Genomic DNA, 26,556 nt, shown 5'->3' on the forward strand with positions numbered 1-26,556 from the left:
ACTTTTAATTACCACCGTCTGCAAGTTTCACTGCCGAGAATATGAGGCTGTTTTTTTACACCTGCTTTGTTCTTTTTGCTCATTGATGAAATCAATGACTGAAAAAGCAAGAATTAATAAATCGAAAAAAAGCCAATGGTGATAACTTCTAACAAGTTAGGTCTACGGCCAGTGTCAAATATAAAGATGAATTGCACTAAAAATGTATGCAAAATTCTGCCAGGCAGTATCTTGAAAGAAAGTGCATCTTGTAGTAGAGTGTAAGTCTATGAAAAAAAAAAATCAAGCTATCAATTTTCATCTCATTTATGATGCCTTTCAAAGCCGCCAGACCTCAAAAATAAGTCTTCCTACCCTCACCCCCTACTGGTCGCAGTAAAAGGCTACTGCCACCAGATTTTTAACTGTTAGATGGTGATTTCTAACTGTTTAAAAGGGAGTTTTTTTCTTTCCACTATTGCCAGTACTTGTTGTTGGGGTGGAATCCCCAAGAAAGATCTGCTGACTTCAAAGGACAGAAAAAATGTGTCTTATCAGACATTGGTAATCCAAGGACACTGACATAAAGGCTCTTACGGCCCTAGCATGCCTTGTGTTGTGTGGGTGTTTTCAGTGTATTCTGACTCTCTGTTGAACTCAGCTGCCACACATTTTTCAGTGTCCACCTGTCCCCAATCAGCTCCCCAACAATATAAATGCTGGCTAGGAGCTACTTGGTTAGTTAGTGTGTGAACTGGCCTTGAAAGTGGAGAGGTGTTCAGGTATCCTTTGTGCATCTGTCCTTGAGACTAGTGTTAGTTGGGTGTCAGTTCGGGTTTGCTGAGGTATTTTTCTTTGCTGCTATAGTAGTGTAGGCATCTCTTTGTGTTGGGTCTTTATATATATACATGCATATATAATGTATATATATAAACCCTTTAATTTAAACAAACTACCCTGTTTGGCTTGTTTTTCTAATTGGTTCTTAATTATTGCTCCCCCCCCCCCCCCCCCCCAATTCCCTGGCCCTTGATGGGGATAGACCAAAAGCCATTTTGGTTTCTTCTGGTTTGACTCACAGTCTGAGAAAAGGGGCAATGATCAGTGAGAAGCAGTAAAGCATCATGCCAAGAAAGAACACTACAAATTTAATGTTTGTTTTGAAAGTGTTAAAGAAGGCACATACAGAAGGTCAAGAGTTTCACTGTATTTTTTGTGGATCTAACGGTAAATGGATTGTCTCTCATACAGTCCTTTTCTGCTCCAGTGATGCACTCAAAGTGCTGTATAGAACATGCTTCATTCACCCATTCATACAAGTGCTTTTTTTCTATGCCCAAGTGCTTCCTAACATTTGTACACACTCAAACACTACTGAATCAAAGCATTGCAGAGCAAATTGGGGTTCAGTATCTTTCCTAAGGATACTTTGGCATGTAGGCTGGAGCAGCTAAGAACCACCAAATAGTGGATGTCCACCCTGTGTTCTTTAGAACACAAATGATAGGGTGCCAAAAGAGGAGTTGTGGTACTACATGAGGAAGTCAAGAGTGACAGAGAAGTATGTGAGGCTGGTGCAGGACATGTTTGTGGACAGAGAGACACCGGTGGGGTGTGTGGTAGGTGTAACAGATGGGGTCAATTCTGAGCCCCTTCTTGTTTGCAATTGTGATATACAGGTTGACAGATAAGGTCAAACAATGATGGCTTCAGCATATTGGACAGAGGAGGCATGAGTCTTAGTGGACTATGTTTCTAGACAACACTGTAATCTTTAGGGAGCAAGTGGAAGAGAGCTGGAAAGAAGTGGAATGAAAAACAAATACATTTGCACAAATAAAAGGGGGATACTAAAGGTGTATGAGTTCAAATACCTTGGGTCAAACATCCAAAGCAATGGACAATGCGCAAGAGAGGTGAAGAAGAGAGTACAGACAGGGTGAAGTTGATGGGCACAAGTGTCAGGGGAGCAGTAGTGAAACAGAAAGTTTACATGGTAGTCAGATCTGCTTTGATGTACTGTTTGGTGAAGGTGGCATTAGCAAAAAGACATGGGTGGATCCTATAGAATTCCAGTGGCTGAGATTTTCATCACGAGTGACTAGGATGGATAAGATTTACAAAGAGTACATCAAAAGGGCAGCTCAGGTTGAGCAGTTGGAAGACAAGGCTGAGTCTGGGTTGGACGTACGGAGGGATAGTGGATAGACTGAGCAAAAGATGTTAAATATAGAGCTGCCAGTCATGAGAAAAAAGGAAGACCTCAGGGGAGTCTCATGGATGTAGTGAACAAAGACATGCAAGGGGTTGGTGTGACAGAAGAAGATGAAAGAGGTGAGCTGCTGTGGCAACCCCTAAATGGAGAAGCTAGATGATCTGCTGCACTACAGGTCATGCGGTTCATGACTCTGTTGCCTTCTTTTTGGAACCAAGCAACATGGTTTCTCCCACTAAACACAAACTGGATTAGATTGCCTTGTAGTAAATAAATTGCCCATTGTTTTACTATTCAATTCCATCATCGCATTCATGCTTTGTAGTTGTAGCATATAAGCCAGGTTCATCGCAGAAGTTAATTTTTGTGAATGTGCTTGAAGAGGCTTCCTGTCTAAAATAATGATGGACTTTTTAAAAAAAATCTTTACTTAGTTTAGCAACTACTTCCATAATGTAGATTGCAACAGTAGTTAAATAGGGGTGTTTGGGGCATACCAGCTTGTAGCCACAAACATAACTGACTGTCTTAAATGTATTGTTTAAGAGATTGCAAATACTGTGCAAAGCTATCACCTGTGAAACTGTGAATACTATGAGTTTAGCTGATACAGTAAATTGCAGCATAATATTAATTTTGGTAAAAGCATTGTAAAGGGCGATTTTTCATGGAGAAGTCATGGCCATGATAATATAGTCTTTTGTCAGTAAAGTAATTCATATTTCAGTAGTGTACAGTTCACTCAGCATATGTATTAGTAATTCAAACCAGTTGTGGTGGAGTTTTTGAACTTCTTGAATGTTATCTTTAAATTACTATAAAAAATAAACAAACTAATAGTTTAAGTCTTCCCTGAGTAACTCCGATAGTATTCCTGTTTTAAAACAGCAGTTGCACCCAGCTATATAACCTGAGTCAGGTGAACGCTTGCCACCTGAGCCCTTTGATACTGTCAGAACTGTGAATAATTAACCAGCGCGGAATTATACTGGGGCTGGACACAACTGCTGCCAGGGTTATGAAGAGGAAGCTGGAAAACTTTTTGACAGAAGACGACAGAAGTCTTAGTCCTAAGACTAAAATAATTGGAATAACGGTCTGTGATCGAATAGGACAGTTCAAGACAATTTTCCAATATAAGGGTTAAGCAATATTTAAATCAATAACAGGCATTGTAAAGTTAGAGGGTAAACGGACAACCTGAGGAAATAAAACAGAAAAAAATGCTGAAATTTGTGAAGAAACAACCAAAATCTGATTTGTTCTTTATTGCAGAAACAAAAACAAATGTTTGTATTTTTGGATTTGCACAAAAATAAATTGATGGTTTTATTTTTCTTATCTGACGAATTCACAATCATGACTATGCAAACAGTTGTGTGTTAAACGTGCAGCAGATTAAAAAAAAATTACTGCAGATTTTTCTCTATTTCTGACAGCAGCACCCAACAGGTCATGGGATCCGCATGAAACGCTTTCAAATATTTGATTGGTCCCGTTATGAGAAAGTTGTTACATGATTGGCCATGACTACTGCCAGTAATCCATTCTTGCTTGTGATTGGTTACTCTACTGTTTCCGCTACGCCAGCTTTTACCGTTTTTCCCCTTTTCGTCCTTCTTCCTGCTGGTCTCATCGGTTTCAGTGGTGCTACACCTGCTCGTTGTTTCACACTTTTATCCCTCTATCACTACAGACAACATGGACGATTTTGACATGCTGAATGCGCCCAGTGCTGGAAACGGTGTCGGCTCGGAGGAGGACCCCGCTGCCGCTTTCCTGGCCCAGCAGGAGAGCGAAATTGCGGGCATTGAAAACGACGAAGGCTTCAGCATCTTGGACAGTGGAGATGTCCCCTCTTCGCTAGGAGACACTAACGGTGCGTGGCTGTTATGCTCAAGCGAAGAAAATGTCGCTGTATGTTGTCTGTTTGGCGTTATTAGTGATAGAGGGTTTTGTGTATGTGTAACTAAACGTTCAACATGCGGTTAATCTAGACGCTATTTTGGCCCTGAATGGACACTAAAGCTAAGGCTAACTGAGCTAGCAGATTAGCCAAGTGGACATGGTTAGCGTTGATATTAACCTGTGTAAGATTACTTTGAACTCCACAAGGAACACGTACAGGTGAAACTTGAAGTCCTTTATTAATACGTGTTATTTTATGCTGAAATAAGCTACTGCTGCTGGCACTGCCACTCATTGCTTTCCAATTAACTTGATTGCTTGCGGCTACATTTACAGCAGTTTGTGTCAGCCACTTAGGAAATGGGCACAGCTTAACAACCTTTGTTCATGACTTACTCATTTCCTCCAATCTAGTATGGCCTCAGTTGTAGGAATTGTTGGTCAGAAATGCTGACATCCATTATTACGAAACAGGAGTGCATTTAGCAATAGTAGTTGGTGCTCCGTTAGACAAGTTCAAGGCATGGTAAAAATCTCTTTTAGGACATTTAATATTTCAAGATGTTTTGTCATGTTTATGCCTTTATTTGTCTGCTTGATTTCTAACTGCAGTCTCACCTCTACCTGTTTTAGATGGTGCCATCAATGGAGAGCTTCATGGGGTAATGTCATCTGCTCTTTAGTTATCATGTTGGAAATCACCTTGTGTTTGTTCCTCTGTGTTTTGTGTGTATAAGTGCACAAAGGATTAAAATCTTTTAATACAGAAATTATGGTTTGTGTATGCACTAATGTATAGTGTTAAAGGAAGAATAAATAGAGGGATTAGAAGGATGGTCTGTACTAAATGCCTGCACCATAAAGGAGGATTTGAATCTACAAAACAAAAAGATACCCTCAGTGTGTTGAAGTTGCTTCATAGTACAGGGCCCAAGGATGCATTGATATACAACAATGAGAGGGGCCTTTTCTGGTACAGACCTATTTGAAATTGGTCAGACTGCAGACTTTCAGCACCTTGGCTGCTCATGGATGACCTGCAACCAGTTCAGTGACTCAAAGTAGTGGCTGATGGCAGGCAGTTGGCCTTCAGTAAAGGTTTTATTAAAACAAAACAAAACATTTCACTCTGTACAGCTTACTAGCATCAGTTTAAAAACATGACACTGAAGATTCTCATGTTTGGATTTAAACTTCTTTGCTTCTTGACACATTTCATTTTAGTTATGTTCCTTGATTTCCTGGATAATTGCTGTTTGTTATATAAATATAACAAACAGCAATTATCCTTGAAATTCATTTACTTAAATATTAAGATTTGCTCAAGAGATGTTTATATATAAATTCTGCTGAATTTTCACTGTGTGCGTCGTTGTGGAAAATACTAATTTCCTTTTAACACCGTAACAGTGATTTTTAGTATCCGAGCTTTTGAATATTTGTCTGTTAGTCACTTCAGCTTCCTTTTCCTGTGCTGTCATTGCAACATTTCTTTCCTGTCAACGAGAGAATCTTCTAAGAATACATGTACGGTATGCGTATTGGGGTGTGGGGGTGGGGAAGCCAATTCCACTTAAATTACAACTTTCACATACGGGTTAGAAAAATGAATCACTGAACATGAATGGATAAATAGCCAAATCATTGGAAATATTGCTTAAACTGTGCTTACCATTTTGCTCCTTTCTCAGGAAAGCAATGGTCCATCAGATGCCTATGCAGCAATTTCTAATGCAGACCGACTGCAGGCTGAACCAGAAAGTCTACGTAAGTGGAGGGAGGAGCAAAGAGAGAGGCTGGAGGAGCTAGGTAAGCACCCAGCAGAACACTTTATTATAGGGTAGGACAGAACACTGATCTGTGAGATGTGATAAGTAAAGCTGGAGATTTGGGCTGTGCTGTCAACAATAATATTGGTAACAATTTTTACATGATATAAAGTATCATGTTGCAATACCGTTGCTATAGCAATGCAGGGGGTTTACTTTCTCTGTGAGTGACAGTGTGAGAACCCCAGGCATCTCTGATTGCTAAGCATTAGATCCTTATAACAATTTAGTACCTTTTTAATCGCTTTTGAACTAGCCACTTTTGTAACGTCAACTTGACTTGTTGTGTCACTGTATGCAAGTATCATCAGAAATATTATCACAGATTTTTATTGAAATATTGTTGTATAATTTTTCTGCCTAAATGACCTTCCTTTACTGGAGATTCCACATACAGTGTTAACCAATTATTTCTGTCCCTGTTCTCTCTGTTTCCTTTCACATCATTATGTTTATCATCTTTTTGGGGATGTTTATTCTTTTATCAGTCTCTGCTCTTGTGCGTGATTTCTGTATTTTTGCATTTACTTCTGCAGATGCTAACTCTCGCCAGCAGGAGACGGAATGGAAGGAGAAGGCCAAGGTGGAGCTGGAGGAATGGCATGCCAGGCAGAATGAGCAGCTGGAGAAAACCAAAACCAATAACAGGTACTGTAGTCCTGGACGCATAGAAACAGGATGGAAGATCAATAAAAATGAAAGAAGACTGTGGGGATATGTGAGTTATCCCGGCTTAAAAAGAATGTAGATCTCTCAGTTGTGGCAGGGGAAGAAATGATGGCCATCCGGTCACTCAACTTCTGTGCCCTTGAGTAAGTTTACAAATAATTACTGAAATTTGTATCCATATGTTGTTTTTTTCTGGAAGAATAGGAATAACCTATCCTTGAATTTCAAGAAACACGGTATGCTGGTGTCCCCATTTGTGTGTGGCATCAGTTTTTGTTTCAGTTGTCTACAGGTTCATATTTTAAAGAAAATCCATTCTCTCTAAGGGGAAATCTCATGTGGCTTTTCACCACCTTTTTAGTTAAAATGCTATTTGACCTCCACTTACCTTATTACCTAATGCCCACAATGCCTTCCGAATCATGTGAAACCCCTTGGCTTTCGTACTTGCGTTTCACTGTTCCACGTGAAAGACGTATTGTTGTTGCAGTGCGCTATTTCGTGTGCTTTTCGTTTGCAATTAGCCTATCGTTCATTCATAATGTGGCCGAAAAAACTTTCTGCAAGTAATTCAAGTGAAAAGAAGAAGCATAAAGTGCTCTCGATGGAAACAAATAAATTATTGATAAATATGAGCGAGGTCCTCCTCCACCAAGAACTTCGTCTTCAGCCAGCATCGCCTCACTCAAAAGGCGATGGAAAAAGGTGCTTTGACTTAAGAAAATTTTGACTTACGAAAGACCCTCTGGAACGAATTTATTTCGTAAGTCGGGGTTCCACTGTATTAAGACACTGGAGTTATTGTTCACTGCATGTCTTCAGTCATTAAAATTACCTATACCTAAGACAAGTCTATGCAATTTCCTGTTATTTCTGGAAATTTAATAACTAATGTGTGATATTTTAAGGAAAACAAATGGAGTCAAATATTTCCTGTGAGGTAAAAACACTTTTTACTGTGTCTTTTATTATCACAGGAAGGTTCTGTATAGAGATGCACCGATTGCAATTTTCTTGGTCAGTTTAGATGTTTTTCTGATCTGCCGTTACTGATTTTTGCAGGCTTTTAACTGACAACAGTTACAAACAAAACTCCACCTTTCTTCCGTGTAAAATAAATAAACTGTAATTGTCAATAAACTTGACAATTACAGGATCTTTTTTAAAATTTAAACTACTTCAGTGCAGCATAAATAATTAACTGAAAATAAGCTGTTGTACACCCACATTTACCTGATATGACTTCACCAGATAACAAGACATTGTCTTCTTTTTCTCTGTAATTTTCCTCATAACCGCTTTGATCCTTTGCTCATCCTGAGGCTGCCTCTGAGCTCTGGATAGCTTTAGCTACTTTTCCTCTGTTAGTTTCTTTAAAATGTCTATGTTTAAATATTGCTTTAGATTTGTTGTTCTGAACTTTTTTTTTTTGTTTGTTTGATTAAGCCACCCTTGTTTCTTATCTCACTTCTGCGCTAACAGTGTAGCATGTGGGTGGGTGTGCAACTAATAGCCTGTGCTGCTGTATGTGAGTCATACGTGCATTAAAAGGACTGGCTTATAATCGGATATGTGGGAGTCTGACTGATCACCAGACAAGGTGCAAAACACTGAAAATAAGCTGATTCCAATTTATGAATGCTCGATCGGTGCATCTCTACTTTTGCATTCATGACTTGATGCAGGCAATTTACTAAAACCATGTTAAGGTCATGACATCTCACGACACATCCTGTGCGTGACTAACAGTTTGAGGTAATCTGCAGAGCTCCTTTTACCGTATTCTGGCTTCAGAAACGTATACAGTGTAGAACAGGGTAATGGGTTTAAAAAATGAGAAAGGAAAAAATGAATACATTGAGATTGCATGTCTTATAACCCGATATACTCCAGAGGTATACCTATACAATAGTGACGGGTAGATAGTGCCTCATGGAGTGTGTAGCACATTACCCCTATTGTGTCGATGGTGTGTTGAGGTGTTCATTAATAGCGACATCTACTGGATTTAACAGTGCATTGCAGGCAGTGTGGAGAGAGACTGAACTAGGTTCTGAACACTAAATGAGTGAAGGGTCCTGTTTATGTAACCAGCTGATGATATAGTCCAATTAATTTGATTATAACAAAATAATGTAATTATATAATATAGTATTTTTTTTCTTTCTTGTGTATGTGGGGGGAGAAGGTAGGGTTAAATGATCCCAGATTGGAAAAATGTTCTTTTTCCTCCATGGTCCCTTTGAGTAGTGGGTGATGACAAGCCAAAAATTTAAAAACACAAATGGCACCTAAAGTGGTCTCGTCTACTCCTCAGCACAAATGCGAATGATTCAAAAGTTGCGCTTACGTGTCAGACACCTCACTGCTGTACAGCACAGCAGCTGTTTCACCTGTCAAATGATTTTTCTTACAGCGTTGCATGCACCGATGTGGGGTTACGCTTTTTTGTGCTTCATGCATGCACCGATGCTTATTGTTATAGCTATAACATACTGGGTTAAGAGATTCCACTATTTGGCTAATTAGTTAAAAATGTGTCAAGTATTAAAAATGTGAGAGAGGTATGAAGAGCTAAAAGTATGTTGTGCATGACTGGTGCCATGGCATTAAAGATTTAAAACCTTCTTTAAACAGTCTTTAAATCACTCTGACACTGATCAAACACCTGAGCCTTTGATTATATGCCTCAGCATATTGTTGTATGGTAACTTGCAATGCTTGTGTTTCCATTCCTCTTCTCCCTTTTACCACTTTCTCTCTTTTCTCCTGCCTTCTTGCTGCTCTGTCGTTTGGGTGGATATTTGTCCAGGGTGTTGGATGAAGACTTCTACAAGCAACCCTTCTCTGAGCTCATTGGTTATGTGTATGTTGCTCCAACTAACATCCTCCTCTTATTGTTTACTTTGTTTTGTTTTTTTCCCCATTGTCAACAGCCATTGACATCACACATCTCTTTAGTTAGAGCATCAGTTTACCTTCTTTTTGTTGCCATATGTTACTTTCTCCTTCAGTCATACATTTGAAATGCCTGGATTCATAATCGTTACTTTGCCTATCCAGCTTGAACTTTTTTCAAATATAAACTGCATTTATAATTTGAACTCCATATCATCTGCATGGCATTTGTGAGTTGATTCCTGTCGGTATATTTCAGTAACGCATGCCATCACATCCATGGAAATCAAATTAATACTTTCACAACTGTGCCCATGTTAATTTCTCATTCATTTCTCTTTGATTCTCTTCAGCTACTCATTATCCAAATGCATTTCATAAATTTCCAACAATTAACACCTGCTTACACCAACTGCATAAAAATTAATGAAAATGTTTTGGGGGGTTTTTCCACTTAACAACTTTATTAATGTTGGCTTTCTTGTTTTACTTACAAGTAAGATATGTAGAGATGGTTTGAAGCAATTGTGTGTGGTTTTTCTTTTCCTTAATCTTTTATATTATAGTCATGGCCAAAAGTTTTGAGAATGACACACTTACTGGTTTTCAAAGTTTGCTGCTTCATTGTTTTTAGATCTTTTTCTCAGTTGTTTCTGTGATGTAAAGAAGTATATTTACAAGCACTTCATAAGTTTCACAGGCTTTTATTGATAATTACATCAACTTTATGCAAAGAGTCAATATTTGCAGTGTTGGCCCTTCTTTTTCAAGGCCTCTGCAGTCACCCGGCCATGCTGTCAGTCGACTTCTGGGCCAAATCCTGAGTGATGGCAACACATTCTTTGATAATCACTGCTTGGAGTTTGTCACAGTTAGCAGGTTTTTGCTTGTTCATCCGCCTCTTGAGGATTGACCACACGTTCTCAATTGGATTAAGGTCTGGGAAGTTTCCTGGTCATGGACCTTAAATTTCAATGTTTTGTTCCCTGAGCCACTTAGTTATCACTTTGGCCTTACGGGATGGTGTTCCATCATTCTGGCAAAGGCATTGTTATTCACCAAACTGTTCTTAGGTGGTTGGAAGAAGTTGCTGCTGCAGGATGATTGGTAGCATTCTTTATTGGGTGAATGCCATAGGCCAGGAGTGTTGAACTCCAGGCCTCAAGGGCCGGATATACCTTCAGACACTCCAGACACTCCTGACACTCATGGTTAAAGAATTTTTTTGATACCGTTTCCCCATGAATTACGTTTGTTTCAGGATAGGAAATCTGTCCTTCTCTCAGATTTCAAACTGAGAGAAGGAATTGAAGCGCTTTTTTCTCTCGTATTCGTTCGTTTTCACGGCAAAGAAGGAAATTGCTAAACTGAAGCAGCAAACTTTGTGTAGACGGTAAATCATTTCACTTCACAATGGTACTTTTCAGGTTTCTTAGTATTATATAAACATCAGATGGCATATAAATAATTAAGAAAACAGTAATTATTTAGAAACACGTGCTAGGTTTTGTTTCTTAAATTCTGAATGAGCCTGGAGTTCGTTTCCAGGCCGTAGTAATTATTGGATTTATTTATTTTTTTATCTATAAGAAATGTGAAGATATCAAATCGTGGATGCACAACTGCTTCAAACTGAGCTGTGTTCATGCTTTATTAGAATGTTAAGATGACCTGCTGATACGCCCAGCTAGCTATCGAATAGCTTGAGCTGTGCAGCCTTTGGTTCTGCTATCAAATTACTTGGGTGTATCCATTAGCCTTCATTGTGGTGTGCACGTTTTGTTGCTGTCAGCTTAGTTGCCAAATGTAAGAATTTATATTGGTGCAAAACCTGGTTTCATGTAAAGAAATTCCAGGCCTCTTGTTATTCCTACATTGTGTCCAGCATTTTAAAGTGTTTAGTTTCTTTCTTGTTGAGCTGCTCATCTGAAAATTAGCATCACATTTCCGCTGTCTTTGTTTTATTTGAATAGTCCTTTTCTCAAAATGTGCACACTCGTGAAGTTTTCCAACTTATTGTTAGCTTGTACTCACCTAAACACAGAATGAAATTTTAGTATTGCAGAATGACACTGAATCTTAATCGTTCCACTTCCTCTTCCTCCATCTGATTGGTGTCACTCTATGATACCTACCTACCTACTACTTGGAGGAAGTGAGAATTGGAGTGTTATTTACAAATGTAGGAACATTGTGTGATTATAATTCATGAAAAATAGATATAGAAGAAGTGAGCTGTTGGACCATCTGTAGATCAGAAAATTACTGAGATGATGCAGATGGTTAAACTTATTAACTTTATTACAGATTGAGAAGCTGATATTTTATTTATAGAAAACATAGAAGATCAGTTCAGTTTAGCAAACCAAAGGCTGCACACTAATCATTTTCATTTTTAGGAAAATAAAGTCAAAAGAAAAATGTTGCTTTTGCATGCTGACTTTAAACATCTGCATTTGAGCTCATTTTTGTTGTCTTTTATTTCACCTCCCCCTCTCTCTTTCTTTCTCTCTCTCTCTCCTAAATTCTGACTTGTGAAACTGTTTCTCCCTGTTTTCTTTTCCTATGCACCTTAAAGCACACATATTAACCATCCTTGCTACCGCCTAGACCAGTTAAGTAAAAATATAAAACCCCAGAATTTCAAAATACTTGATCATTTTCACAGGGGTTAGATGCAGTTCTGTCTGTGTATGTGTTTATAGTGCATTGCAGAGGTACCCAGTTGAATAGCACAAGAGTTAGATCCAGAGCCTAGAGTTTGGTATAATGTTCCTCCTGTGATGTTGTGGTCCTTCTAGTCCCTTGTGTATTGTAGATGGTTGTGAAAGTGAATGCTCATTAGTTTCTCACCTGCCCTATTTTTTCTTTGTGTACTGTGTTTAAGTTATTAGCTCAGGTGGGGTGGAGACTACAAAAGATCCTTATAAATAGAACCAAAGAACAGCATTGGAGTTTCATGTTTGTGGGTGGGGTGTCACAAGAGTTTAGCCATATCTGTGGCTTGCATCTCAAATTGTCTTGTAATAGTGGAACTGATCCATTTAAATTTTTTTATTTTTATTTATTTATTTTTGTTCTTGTTTGCAACCTGCAAATTATATAAAACATTTATGTCACTTTTTTGGTCTTTGATGGATTTAATGAAGCCACACCCGTGCCTAAATATTTTAAAGTTAATTATCTGTTTGGCATTTGAGACACATAATTTCAACGTCAGCACATTCCTTGCCACAGCCGAAACACCCCGCTTTTCTGCTTGCCAATGCATGCCTAATGCATTTTTTTGTTTTGTTTTTTTTGTTCGGCTAGGCTTGATTAAAAATCTGAACATGTATTACTGTTCCTATTAATCAAGGACAAGTATACAGATAACTACATATCACTATACTTGGTTCTTGTTGAGTTCCTTAATGAACAGCACTTTTATCCAGCCAGAAATACATTTTTCTTAATTTATTATTGTTGTTGTTATTGTTATTATTATTATTATTATTTGGGGGTGTTGGTTGGTTGTTTTTGGCTTGAGCTTGATTTCTCATTGTTGTGTATATATCTCCCCTGATGTTGTTGAGAGTAGAATATACAGGTGACTTGCTGTATTCTGTAAAGTGGGGGGCATGCCACAGGTAATGAAGCCGGGAAAGCTTGTTCCTTGTTGATTTCTCAGTTTTGGGAGTAAAGATAGATGGATGTTTGTGTGCAGTGATTGAACAGTCCAGCCCTGAGTTAGACGCTGCTGAACTAAAAAAAAGTCCAACCCAGACAAAATCAGATGGAAAAACCTGAGTTTTTAATGCCAGGCTTAAAGTTCAGTTTCAGTGTAACCAAAACTGAGAACTTGAGTCAAAATTTCACTGTTGGCGCCACTGACTTTGTCTAAAGAACTTGTATGTGGTGTTAGTCAGCAGAGGTCTTTTTCAGGGCTGAACATCTGTGTATCTTACGACTTCACACACTGATGGCTCGCTTTTCCATGTCTTTTCCTCCTTTAATGCTTACAGGGCGGCTGAGGAAGCCATGATTTCAGATCTGGATGAGAACAACCCAGGCACAGAGTGGGAGCGGGTGGCACGGCTCTGTGACTTTAATCCCAAGTCCAGCAAGCAGGCTAAGGATGTGTCCCGCATGCGTTCGGTCCTCATCTCCCTGAAGCAGTCCCCACTAGTCCGCTAGGCACCCAAGGCTGCTCAGGAAATCATTCCATATCATCTTTTTCCATGACACGTCAACGAAACAAACTACTCATGCCCCTCCATTTGTATTCTGATATCAAGGGGCACTTACACCCATGTGTCCATATCTGTCAGTCATGCACAGCCTTGTTTCCCCACCTCACAGGGTATAGCCACTTGCCTTACCCTGATGTATTTCCTCCTGGCAGGGCTGTAAAGATTAGCCTTGATATACCTGCTCACTATTTTCTGCCCCTTAAAGATTTTACCTATACACCTCTTTAATAAATCAGTCAAGACTTTGTTTCCCTTGTTTAGTAAAAATGAAATCAAGGACAGTTAGATCTACACAAGGTCTCATGGTGTGCGTGACAGTTGTGCAAGGGTGGTGAGTTGGGACACTAAAAGGGAAGGGCTGACGTTTGTTTGGGCCAACAGCTACACTACAGTGCTTTACAATGCCCCCCCCCCCCCCCCCCCCCCCCAAAAAAAAAAAACAACAAACAAACAAAAACAACCCGATATCATTCCTATGATGCTGTGTTGTCACTGTTAATCTGTCAGCCTCATTAATATTTTCACCTTTGAGGGTTGATGTTAAATGGTTTCATTCACATTTCTTTCCGCAGCATGTCCAGTAAAAATTTCTTTTTCTTTTTGATTTGAAGGACCAAACTCTTCAGACAAAACTCCAAATTCAGTGTGTGTACTTTGAACTGTGTGTAGAGCCTGCTTGTGGCATATTGTGTTAAACTATGCATTTCTTTTGAAAGCCTCTCCCCCTCTTAGTCAGGAACTGAACTGAAGTCCAGTCATTACAATAAATGTGACCTATTTGTATGTGTGTTTAAACCTCAGCAGTGTGTGTATGTACTTGATGCGTGTACCTATGTACATATACAGAAGGCAATATATATACAATATATAAAACATTTATGTCACTGAAATTAGACATTTGTGGTTTTAAAGATAACTAGATCCTAGCCAGATGTTGGTTGACCATGTTTGTTCGTTGTCCATTTGATTTCAGTATCAATAAAAAGTAAATTAAAGATGTTGTTCTGCTGTCCTTCAACTTGATATTGCAGATGTCATATAAAACCTTATAAGGTCACAACCCATTCTACCTGCTGTTAAATGATATGAACACCTAAGTACTATTACACTATCAACTATACACAGCCCCCCATTATTGGGACACTGTTAACAGAACACAATGATGTAAAAGTCTCAAACTCATTCTCATACTCACAAAATGAATAAGTTTCAACTGACAGATTTTACTTATTAGAACTCTGTTCAAAATGGTTTGGGTGTTCATATGTGGAAGTTGCAGGTTGCAATTGCTCCTCAGTTGGATGTAAGATTCAAAAACCAGTCTTATTTGTAATCATCTATTGTCCACCTGAGCCTTACAGAGTTTGCTTGATTTCTCAGACTTTTCATCTGATTTAGTGCTCAGCTCAGATAAAAATCATTATTGAGGGGGATTTTAACATCCATGTAGGTGCTAAAAATGACAGCCTCAACACAGCATTTAATCTGTTAGCAGACTAACAGATTAAATGCTGTGTAGATTTAGCAAAATGTAAAAGAACCCACCCACCACTTAAAACAAGATCTAGAGTGTGATTAAACAAATGGCACAGAAACTGAACCCTTAATAGTGTTTCCTGAAAATCCTCTCTTGTGTGATCATTTCCAGCTAACATTTAAATTTACAATAATTGATTACAAAACAGTGGGGAGTAGATTTCACCACAGTAGATGTCTTTCTGAAAGTGCTGTAACTGAGTTTAAGAATATAATCCACCCACTGTTATCATCTTCAATACCCTGTACCAACATAGAGCAGAGAAGCTACCTGAACGTTACTCCAAAGGAGGTTGATTATCTTGTTAATAATTTTGCCTCCTCACTACATATGACTCTGGATACTGTAGCTCCTGTGAAAAATAGAGCCTCAAAGTACTTGACTCCCTGGTATAATTCTCAAACATGTAAAGCAGATAACTCATAAGCTGGAAAGGAAATGGTGTGACAAATTTATAAGATCATCCTTTAGCCTGGAGAAATGGTTTGCTGCTTTATAAGAAAGCCCTCTGTAAAGCTAGAACACCTTACTATTCATCGCTGATTCAAGGAAATAAGAACAACCCTAGGTTTCTTTTCAGCACTGTAGCCAGGCTAAAAAAAAAAGTCAGAGCACTGTTGAGCCAACTATTCCTTTAGCGTTAACTAGTAATGACTTCATGAACGTCTTCACAAATAGAATTTTAGCCATTAGAGAAAAAAAATACTCATAATCATCTCAAAGATGTGTGGGTACTTTTAGTACCACTGATATTCATTTAGTCTTTTTCTCCAATTGATCTTTCTGAGTTAACTTCAATAATTACTTCCTTCAAACCATCAACGTGTCTTTTAGACCCCATTCCTACAAAACTGCTCAAAGAAGTCCTGCCATTAATTAATGCTTCAATCTTAAATATGATCAACCTATCTCTATTAATCGGCTATGTACCACAGGCCTTCAAGCTGGCAGTAGTTAAACCTTTATTTAAAAAGCCATCTCTAGATCCAGCTGTAATAGCTAATTATAGGCCAATCTCCAACCTTCCCTTTATCTCAAAATTCTCAAAAGAGTAGTTGTCATACAGCTAACAGATCATCTACAGAGGAATGGCTTATTTGAAGAGTTTCAGTCAGGTTTCAGAGCTCATCACAACACAGAAACAACTTTAGTGAAGGTTACAAATGATCTTCTTATGGCCTCTGACAGTGGACTCATCTCTGTGCTTATCCTGCTAGACCTCAGTGCAGCATTCAATACTGTTGACCATAATTTTCTATTAAAGCAATTAGAACATGCTGTAGATATTACAGGTACTGCGCTGCAGTGGTTTGTATCATATCTATCTAATAGACTCCAATTTGTTCATGTAAATCGAGAGTCCTCTTCACAAGTCAACTATGGTGTTCCACAGGGTTCAGTGGTAGGACCAATTCTGTTTACATTATACATGCTTCCCTTAGGCAGTATCATCAGAAGGCATAGCATACATTTTCACTGCTATGCAGATGACACAAACTTTATCTATCCATGAAGCCAGATAACCCACACCAATTAGTTAAACTGCAGGAATGTCTTAAAGACATAAAGACCTGGATGGCCTATAATGTTCTGCTTCTAAATTCAGATAAAACTGATGTTATTGTACTCGGCCCTAAAAATCTAAGAAATATAGTATCTAACTAGATTCTTACTCTGGAGGGCATTACCTTGGCCTTGGCACTGTGAGGAACCTTGGAGTCATTTTTGACCAGGATATGTCCTTCAGTGCACATATTAAACAAATATGTAAGACTGTTTTCTTCCATTTGCACAATATCTCTAAAATTAGAAATATCCTGTCTCAGAGTGATGCTGAAAAACTAGTTCATGCATTTATTACTTGTAGGCTAGACTACTGTAATTCATTATTATCAAGATGTCCTAAAAACTCCCTGAAAAGCCTTCAGTTAATTCAAAATGCTGCAGCAAGAGTACTGACAGGGACTAGAAAGAGAGAGCATATTTCTCCTACATTGGCTTCCCAATAAAATGTTTAAAGTTTAAACATTTGATATGTTTTATGCGTCCTATATTGTAAATAAAAGATGTGTAGGAGATTTTTTTGCTTTTTGTTTACAGTTTACACAAAGACATCATTTCTGTAGTTTTGTTGGTATGTGATGTACAGAGTAAAAAAAAAAAAACACACAGTAAGTTGTGCCTGAAGTGAAAACTCAGCTTTCAGGTGTTTAAAAAAAAGGTGTTGTTTGGGAATTACAGACATTTTTATATTACAGACATTTGATATGCCCATGCTTGACAAGTAATACCATTGCCATTTCCATCAGTTGGATTGATCAGACTAGGTCTGTCAAATCTGATGGCTGAGCATCTATTACAATCACTAATGCTTTAAATGGTGTGCTGTTTGCAACGGCAGGTGCCTACTCTCTGGAGAACAGAACCTTTGGCTTTGTTATAGTGGAATATAATAATGTAATACCATAAAAGGCATTGTGGCATCAACATAGATTGAATTAGACCCTTTCATAAGGTCAATAATACAAGTGAAACTTCACGAACTAAGTAAACCTTTTTGGTTTCCTAGGGGCATTCTTTCTTTGTCCTCTAAAACAATGATAATGGAAGCTTCAAAGTTCGAAGTTATATGGGAGTCATAGAGATGAATTAAAGTAACAGAACAACTGAAGATGAAAATAGACACCTAAAAAGTCACTGGAGATTAAACTGTTTTCACAGGGTGTATCTAATATAAGTGGTATGATATAATTGGTGTTGTTCCTGAATCAACATAAGGTTTGTCCAGGTTCAACATTGCAAGTGAGTCACACTTGTTATGATGTTATAGGTTTACCAATTTCCACTCAGGAAAAAAACTAAAGGCTGTTAGTGGTTAGTATGTAACCGGGTTACAGGCCTAGAGATAGGGTTCAGGTTTTGTGTGTGGTGTGATGGTGTTTCAACGTTGCAATACTATGATGACTTTTAAAAGGAGTAAGATAAATATTGCAGAAGTATTAAAAAAATAACATGCTTACCAAATTGGATAAGCAGAAGAAAATGTTCACATATTAATGAATTAATTAAGAATTCATTGAACAACATGATTGGAAGGAAACACTATAATTTAGATGTTTCTGCAAAAGTTGCATCTTAACCTGGGTTATGCAAATCGACAATTTTCTACAAGCACAGAAGAAGATACATTTTGTTTTCACATTCTGTCCAAGTTGAAACCTAATAGTATGATGACAAACTTTAAGACTGGCCAAATCAACATTCTGGCAGACGTGATTCTTGAAAAGAAAGAATGAATTGGCCAGCTCAGCAACACCAAAAGAATATAACTGAACTGTGGGAAGAGAGAATTCTTTCCTTGGTTAAGAAAACAACTTTACAACATCTAGACAATTTTTCTGGAGGTAGGGCTGTCATTTTTTTCAATTTTTATAATCAAGGCACACCTTATACAGAGGGTCTAGAACAAGGTCGAAACCAAGAACAAGAAGGCCAGGTTAGACTTTGCACCAACATGTAAAACAGCCTGGGTATTTCTGACTTTTACACTTCTGACAAATGAAACCGAAGTTAAATTGGATCAGAATGAAAGGGAAGACGAAGGTTTGGAAAAAGAGAGAAACAGCTCATGATCCAAAGCATACCACAGGGCTAGGACAGGGTTATCCAGTCAGTCTCTGACTGCCAGTTGCACTGATATCTGAAGAATCCTAATCAGAATGCTTTAATAATCCCTAAGTAAATTATGTAGTAGGTGAAGACTTAGGTGAGTTATTTTATTGAAGAAGGCCCCTGGGCAAATCAATATTTATTCTACACACTATTTTGTAATTATGCATTTTCATTATATCCCACATAAACAAGGCATTTTTGGAGAAGTTTAAACAGATTTAAAAGTATTTGAGATGCAGAGATATATTTTACTTGACTATACTTTGGAAACTGATATCCAAAGGATTATTTCAGTTATATTTGCCAATATCTAATATTATAAATAAAAATGTTTAAGTTATAAAAAATATATTTTACATCATTTTATAGATGAGATTTTATACTTGCATTTGATGTAAGGTACCAATCAATGTGTAAAGTTCTCATTAAAAATATTATTAAAGTGTAAAAAGTAGCTTGCACATAATTCATTAATCTTGCACAAAATTGCAAACTATAACTAGAATACTGAATACTGTGCAGTTTTATATTTTTAGGGTTGGCATGGATTGCAGCATTGAAGTAGTGGGACGCCAAGTCTCTGCCGGCACCCCTTTTAACAATATTTGTTAACAATATTGTGGACTCAGTTGGAGTATGAATAGAAAATGTTCTTCCTTAAAAAAGTAAAAGACAAATGCCAGTATTGAATTCCTGCTTTAAACATTTGGATTTGTGTTCATTTTTGTTGTCTTCCATGCGCATTAGCTTCTCACCCCCTATTTGACTTTGTGTACTGTGTTTCATTTAGCATCTCAGTTTATGTCAGCTTATGTCTTTGAAACAGAGACTACAAATGATCCTTTTCAATAAAACATGACAAGCATGACAATTGTAGGTGTGGTGTCACAACTTTTTATATAGTGGTTCTGATCCATTTTATTTTCCATTTATTTGTTTGTCTTATCATGTCAGTTAGATTTGAAGTTCTTTGTGTACATGTGGCTTATTGGTTTGTTGAATGACTTGAAAAAGCCACACCTCTTCCCAGAAAGCTTCTGAAACGAATTATCTGTTTGGAACTTAAACACTTGGCACTTAATGACTTCATTTTCAATATATTCTTTGCCAAATAAACTTCTTTTTTGCTTCAGCAAAATGCATGCCTTATGCATGTCTTTTGTTTTTATTGCACAAAGCACAAGAGTGAAATAGTAGAATGGAAAATGCATGCAGGACAGGAATCCCTGCAGCATACTACTAATACAACTTTAGCTTTTTGTACACATCTGCACAGATGGCATTCTAACACAACACAAAGCGAACCAGAAACCCGGAGTAATGATAGAGCTTAGTGCATGTCAATCTCAACCCAGCAGCCAGAGCTTGGCTAACAAACTAGTAACAAACTGTGTCAAAATGCTTCAGTCTAAAATATGTCTAAAACATTGCATAAATCTGGTGTATTTTCTATTCAGCTATATGTTTGGGTTTTTGGCTGCTACATGTTTTCCACCAGTAGAGGGCAGTCACGGCAAAAAAAGAAAAAAGAAATGTTCTAAAAAAGAAAGAAAAAAGAAGAGAGTATTCTTGGGGTCTGTATGTATGTAAAAGCCACGGTTCTGGAGTACCCAAATAAACTCGGTTTGCTGTCTACACCAAGTTGTCCTGGAGTGGTGTAACATTTTGGAGGCTCCACCGAGATCGTTTTGGGACTACTTCACACAGAGGAACACGGTAAGCGTGACAGAGCAAAGGGGCTAATGCTAACGGATTGCAACAGTCTAGCTAATGCGACGCAAACTGTGTTTCTCCGGTCAGATACACTGAGAGAGCTTCACTCGTCTTAGTTATCTTTCAAGCATGTCTGAGAACCGTGAAGATTTTTTGTTGGAGTTGGAGCAGAAGTTATGTGGACTTTCTGTGGAAGAACTGCTCAGAGTATGTGAACTATGTAATATTACAGAAAAGGACAGCGAAGAAATACAAAGCAAATCTCGCAGAGCTCTCGTTAAGCTTATTAGCCAGTTCTGTGAACGAGAAGAGTTTTTGCAACGAGAGGATGAAGGCATGTCGGTGCTTCTGGAGCTAAATGATGTGCTGGTTTTGCTGGTGGAGGCGCGGTCAGCGGCTGTCGGCGCAGGAGCGGCGGCCCGGTCTTCATCTTCAGACAGAGCGGGGATGACGGCGGAGGCTGTGCACGAGGGGCAACTCGCAGTGGCGCGGGCACTTCCGGAGCGGCGGACGGGGCCGATGACATCGCTGGAGCATCAGGCGGCTCAAGGGACATCAGCGGAGCGGCAGGTGGCCATGAGGACGTCGCTGGACGGCGAAACACAGCGCAGGGGGAGAGACTGCATTGGCAACAGCTGCTGTAATGTTTCATCAGGTGGATTCAGAAAAGACTTCCGGATAAGTGGACATGTGGGTGAGTCAACAGCTAAAGACACGCTGAGTTTCAGTAGCTTAGAGCACCAGATGGAAAGTGGCTTAAAAACGGGCTACTCTGAAGCTGAGATCGTGGAGGCTGTCATACGTGCCATCAGTCCTGGGTTAAAACTAAGGAGCTATTTGGAAGGGAAAGAAGATCTCACATTGACCAGCCTGAGACAAGTTCTAAAAGCCCATTATGCAGAAACGGATGCAACAGTACTGTATCAGCAATTAACCAAGGCTACACAGGGGGCAAATGAAACACCACTCGAGTTCCTGATTAGAGTGCTGGATTTGCGTCAAAAAATTCTTTTTGCATCTGAGCGCGCCCAGTCTAGCCTAAAGCACAACAAAGAACTTGTTCAAAGTCAATGTTTTCAGTCCATTAGAACGGGTCTTCTAAATGACAATGTCAGAGCAGAAATGAGAGTATATTTGCAGGATGAAAACTGTAGCGATGAACTCTTATTAATGAAAATGCAAACAGCCCAGTACAATGAAAGCGAGAGAGCGTTAAAGGCAAAAGCCCACAGGTCATTTAGAACAGGACTAAATGTAGTTGAGCAGAATGTAGCGCTTACTGATCCCTGCACAAGCCAGCCTGATACAAAACCAGCAAAACCCCTCAAAGATAACTCCTTATTTGCAAAAATTGAGGAAAGTAACTCAGCAATCAGGGAACTTACAGGACAGGTAGCTTCACTAGTACAAACTGTCCAACGGGATAGAAGTGGTGACGGTGATAGGCAAGCTAGGGTGTACAGAAAGTCAGCTCAGAGACCAAAAAGGCGATGCTCTGCATGTCAACAAGAAAACAGGGACTGTGACCATTGTTTCAAATGTGGCAGTGACTCTCACTGGGCAAAAGGATGTAAAGTAAGGGGAGCTCAGAAGCAGGGAAACTGGGCGGGGCTGTGACTGCGGGACAAGCCACAGCTTCAGCACCAATGTCCCAATGTGATAACATTCCCAAGGCCCAAAGCTTATCCCATGCATCACCAACTGACTCAGGAAATCCTAAAACTAGGAACCAACCCCCAAACGTGTTCAATCTGAGTACCACAAAAAGAAAAGTAGCACAGCTCGTGGGCAAAAAGTGTCTAGTATGGTGTAGAATGAACAACTGCAAAACACAGGCACTCTGGGACACGGGAGCCCAAGTTTCAATAATGAGTGCATGCTGGAAATCAGACAATTTACCTCACTTAGAAGTTCACCCCATCAGTGATTTACTAAGTAAGGATGAACTTTTAGACTTGAGAGCCGTAAATGGATCTGAAGTCCCTTTCCAGGGTTGGGTAGAAGTTAGCCTTAGCCTTTGTGATCCGAGAGGAAAAGCTGTAGCTCAGAATGAGGTTCGGGTTCCAATCCTAGTAAGTCAGGATGTGATGCAGAAACCAATAATAGGGTTTAATGCTATTGAGGAACTGATAAAAAAAGACACTACTCAGTCCAGTGAAAGCTTGTCTTTACTCAGAAACTCTCTAAGAGTAGGATCAAGCAAAGCAGAAGCACTGTTGAACCTTATCCACACCACCAGTAGCGAGATAGTTACTTATCCTGTCAGATCAGGACACAAAGCTATTGTCGTACCGAGTGGACAAATGTACGGCGTTAGTTGTTCCATCAAAACAGACTTAAAGGTAAAAAGTGAAATGCTTTTTGAGCCAGATGAAAACTTGTCTTTAGATGAGGGTCTGAAATCTAACTGCCAGTTGCTGTCTGTATCAGGCAGTACCCGCAAAGTCAATATCTATGTTACTAATGTTACCAAACATGACATTGTGTTGCCACCTAAAACCCTTCTAGGTAACATAGAGAGGGTAACACACAGTTATCCTGTGAATCTCAAAGAAGCTCAGATAGGTTCGGTTGTAGAAAAAGACAATCAGAACTCACCTAGCTTATCAGAAGAGCCTTGGGAACCACCTGTCAATTTGGGCCACCTTAACACAGAACAACAGGCAGCTGTCATGGAAATGTTAAGGGAGGAGTCAGGCGCATTTGCTAAACACAAAGAGGAAGTTGGTTACATAAAAAATCTAAAAATGGATATTAAACTCACTGATCAGATTCCTGTAGCCAAATCCTATAATGCGGTTCCACGTGCTCTCTATGATGAAGTAAAAAGTCACATTCAGGACTTGTTAAAAAAAGACTTTATTCGCAAATCAACCTCACCATATGCCTCTCCAATAGTGTGTGTGAGGAGGCGGGATGGAGGCCTGAGACTATGTGTGGATTATAGGGGTCTCAATAAAAAGACCATTCCAGACAGACACCCTATTCCACGAATACAGGAAATCCTTGATGGACTTGGCGGCAATATGTGGTTTAGTGTGCTTGACCAAGGCAAAGCGTATTATCAAGGTGAAATCAGCGAAGACTCAAAAAAATATACCGCCTTCACAGCACCCTGGGGGCTGTATGAATGGAATAGAATTCCATTTGGACTCACCAATGCGCCTTCAGCTTTCCAACGTAGTATGGAGGAAAGTTTAGAAGGCTTGAGGGACAAAATATGCACTCCATATTTAGATGATGTTTTAGTGTACAGTCAAACATTTGAGCAGCATATTGAAGATTTGAGATCAGTTCTCAAGCGTCAGCAGGCTTGGGGAGTAAAACTAAGACCTGATAAATGTGACTTGTTTAAAAATGAGGTCCGCTACGTGGGCAAAATCATTTCAGCAGACGGTTACAAAATGGATGAAAAAGAGGTACAAGCAGTACGAGCTTTGAAGGACAACCCACCAACAAACATCAAAGAGCTGAGGAAGCTTTTAGGATTTTTAGGATACTACCGAAGCTATGTACAAGATTTTTCAAGACATGCAAAGTGCCTATATGATTTACTCTCAGTTGACCACACCCAAACACCAGCGCGGTCAGCCAAGGCGGGGCATGCTGCACCCACCCAAAAAATCATGTGGAGTGACAGCCACCAAAAAGCACTAGACTATTTGGTGGATGTTTTGACTAATCCACCTGTGATGGCTTATCCTAAGTTTGAGGAACCCTTCATTCTGCACATCGATGCATCAGAAGAAGGCCTTGGTGCAGTTTTGTACCAGAGGCAGGACAGTAAATTAAGAGTAATTGGATATGGATCAAGAACATTAACACAGGCTGAGAAGAACTACAGGTGGCACTCAGGGAAACTTGAGTTTTTGGCACTAAAATGGGCAGTGACTGAGCGCTTTAGAGACTATTTGTTCTATGCTCCCTCAGTGACAGTATACAATGACAACAACCCTTTAACCTATATGTTTTAGGCACAGCTAAACTGAATGCGACAGGACACAGATGGGTTTCCGAGCTGGCTGATTTTAACATAACACTGAAATACCGACCCGGAAAAAGTAACGTGGATGCAGACTTTTTGTCCAGAACACCTTCTAGTATGGACTCATACATGTCAGAATGTACTGAGCTGTGTTCGCCTGAAGTGTTAAGCGCAGTACTGAATGCCATTGAAACACAGGAAGAAAAGCAACTGGATTGGATATCAGCTATAACGTGCAATCCAGAAGTAAATAAAATACTTACAGAAACTCAGCCAGATGTGAGAATCACAACACAGGAGCTATTACAAGCTCAAAAGCAGAACTCTGCCATTGCTTATGTTCTCAACTTAAAGAGTACAGATGCAAGCTTTGACAACACATCAGCGACCAAAACTCCTAAAGTAAAACAGCTACTACATGAGTGGAAAAAGCTGTTTATTTCAGATGATGGGTTGCTGATACGAAAGACTGTGACTTATACTCAGATTGTGATTCCAGACTCTTACAAAGAACTGGTGTACAAACACCTTCACTGCGAAATGGGTCACTTGGGGGTGGACCGTGTGATGAATTTGGCAAGGAGTAGGTTTTATTGGCCGAATATGTACAAAGATATTGAGTTTTTCATCACACAGGTGTGCAAATGTAATATTCAGAAAAAACCTACAGTTCAGCGTAGGGCCCCTATGTGTCACGTGCCGGCTACTGCACCCTTTGAAATGGTTTCAATAGACTATGTCCATCTCGAAAAGAGCAGGGGAGGGTATGAGTATATTTTAGTGTTACAGGACAACTTCACCAAGTTTGCTCAAGCCTACCCTACACGCAACAAATCTGGCAAAACAGCAGCAGATAAAATTTTTAATGACTTTTCCTTGAAATTTGGTTTTCCTGGTAAATTACATCATGATCAAGGCAGAGAATTTGAAAACCATTTATTCAAACAGCTGCAGAAGTACACAGGAATAGCCAATTCAAAGACTACACCCTACCATCCACAGGGGAACCCAGTGGAAAGGTTTAATCGCACCTTGCTGTCAATGCTGCGGACCCTGGATGAGGAAAAGAAAGAAAACTGGAGTGACTATGTAAATAAAGTTGTGCATGCCTATAATTGCACAACTAGTGACTCGACAGGATACTCGCCCTTTTATTTACTCTTTGGTAGACATCCACGTCTCCCTATTGATGTAATTTTTGGACTGAGTGAGACAAACAAATGCAAATCACATGAGGATTATGCTCACAAATGGCAACAACAGATGGAAGAAGCATATGACATTGCATCCAGAAACATTAAGACTCTGGCAAGAGGAAAATCACATTATGACCAGAAGAGACAAAGTGCTGTACTCTCATCTGGGGACAGGGTACTTGTCAGGAACATGTCAGAGAGGGGAGGCCCGGGAAAGTTACGCTCCTATTGGGAGGATCAAGTTCACATAGTGATCTCCCAAAAGGGGGAAAATAGCCCTGTTTATGAGGTCAAGCCGGAGCGTGGTACTGGACGAGGTCGTATTCTCCACCGCAACATGTTAATGCCCTGTAATGCATTACCGCTTCCCAAAATAACAAGAACTGAACAAAGCAGACACAAAAACACTACACAGACACAAAAACAAAGAGACCTACAAGATGCATTGAACCATATAGAGAGTTCAGATGATGAGGAGCAGTATTGGTCTCAGAGAGTGAGGCACCACCACTGTCAGCCTCAAGGGGATTCGATGGTGTCTGCACCTGCTACTGAACCTGACCAGGACCTTCAGCAAAAGAGCACAGAGCTTAGAGTGGACGCTGAAGAATTTCAAGCAGATATGGTGAATGGACAGGATAACACTGAACATGACATCTCAGCATCATCAGACACTGTTGCTTCGCCAGATCAGCCCAGTGAAATGAACCCAGAACTGTCGGA

General features: G+C 39.4%; 1 protein-coding gene across 2 annotated transcripts; it reads left to right on the forward strand.

Annotated features, from left to right (window-relative positions):
* The first annotated feature begins 3,778 nt into the window (after window positions 1-3,778).
* clta (clathrin, light chain A) lies at window positions 3,779-14,144 on the forward strand. 2 transcript variants are annotated; one of them, XM_063476587.1, is made up of 7 exons: window positions 3,780-4,073; window positions 4,736-4,764; window positions 5,794-5,911; window positions 6,468-6,579; window positions 9,413-9,466; window positions 12,077-12,112; window positions 13,503-14,144. In XM_063476587.1, exons 1-7 carry the CDS (start codon window positions 3,896-3,898, stop codon window positions 13,672-13,674), a joined length of 699 nt encoding a protein of 232 aa, XP_063332657.1. In that variant the 5' UTR covers window positions 3,780-3,895; the 3' UTR covers window positions 13,675-14,144. The 2 variants fall into 2 exon arrangements, with proteins under 2 accessions (XP_063332658.1, XP_063332657.1); XM_063476588.1 differs by lacking the exons at window positions 9,413-9,466; window positions 12,077-12,112 and having other exon boundaries at window positions 3,779-4,073.
* Window positions 14,145-26,556: the final 12,412 nt, after the last annotated feature.

Source organism: Pelmatolapia mariae, linkage group LG6, assembly GCF_036321145.2.
Source record: "Pelmatolapia mariae isolate MD_Pm_ZW linkage group LG6, Pm_UMD_F_2, whole genome shotgun sequence".
In the NCBI taxonomy this organism is placed as follows: Eukaryota; Metazoa; Chordata; class Actinopteri; order Cichliformes; family Cichlidae; genus Pelmatolapia; species Pelmatolapia mariae.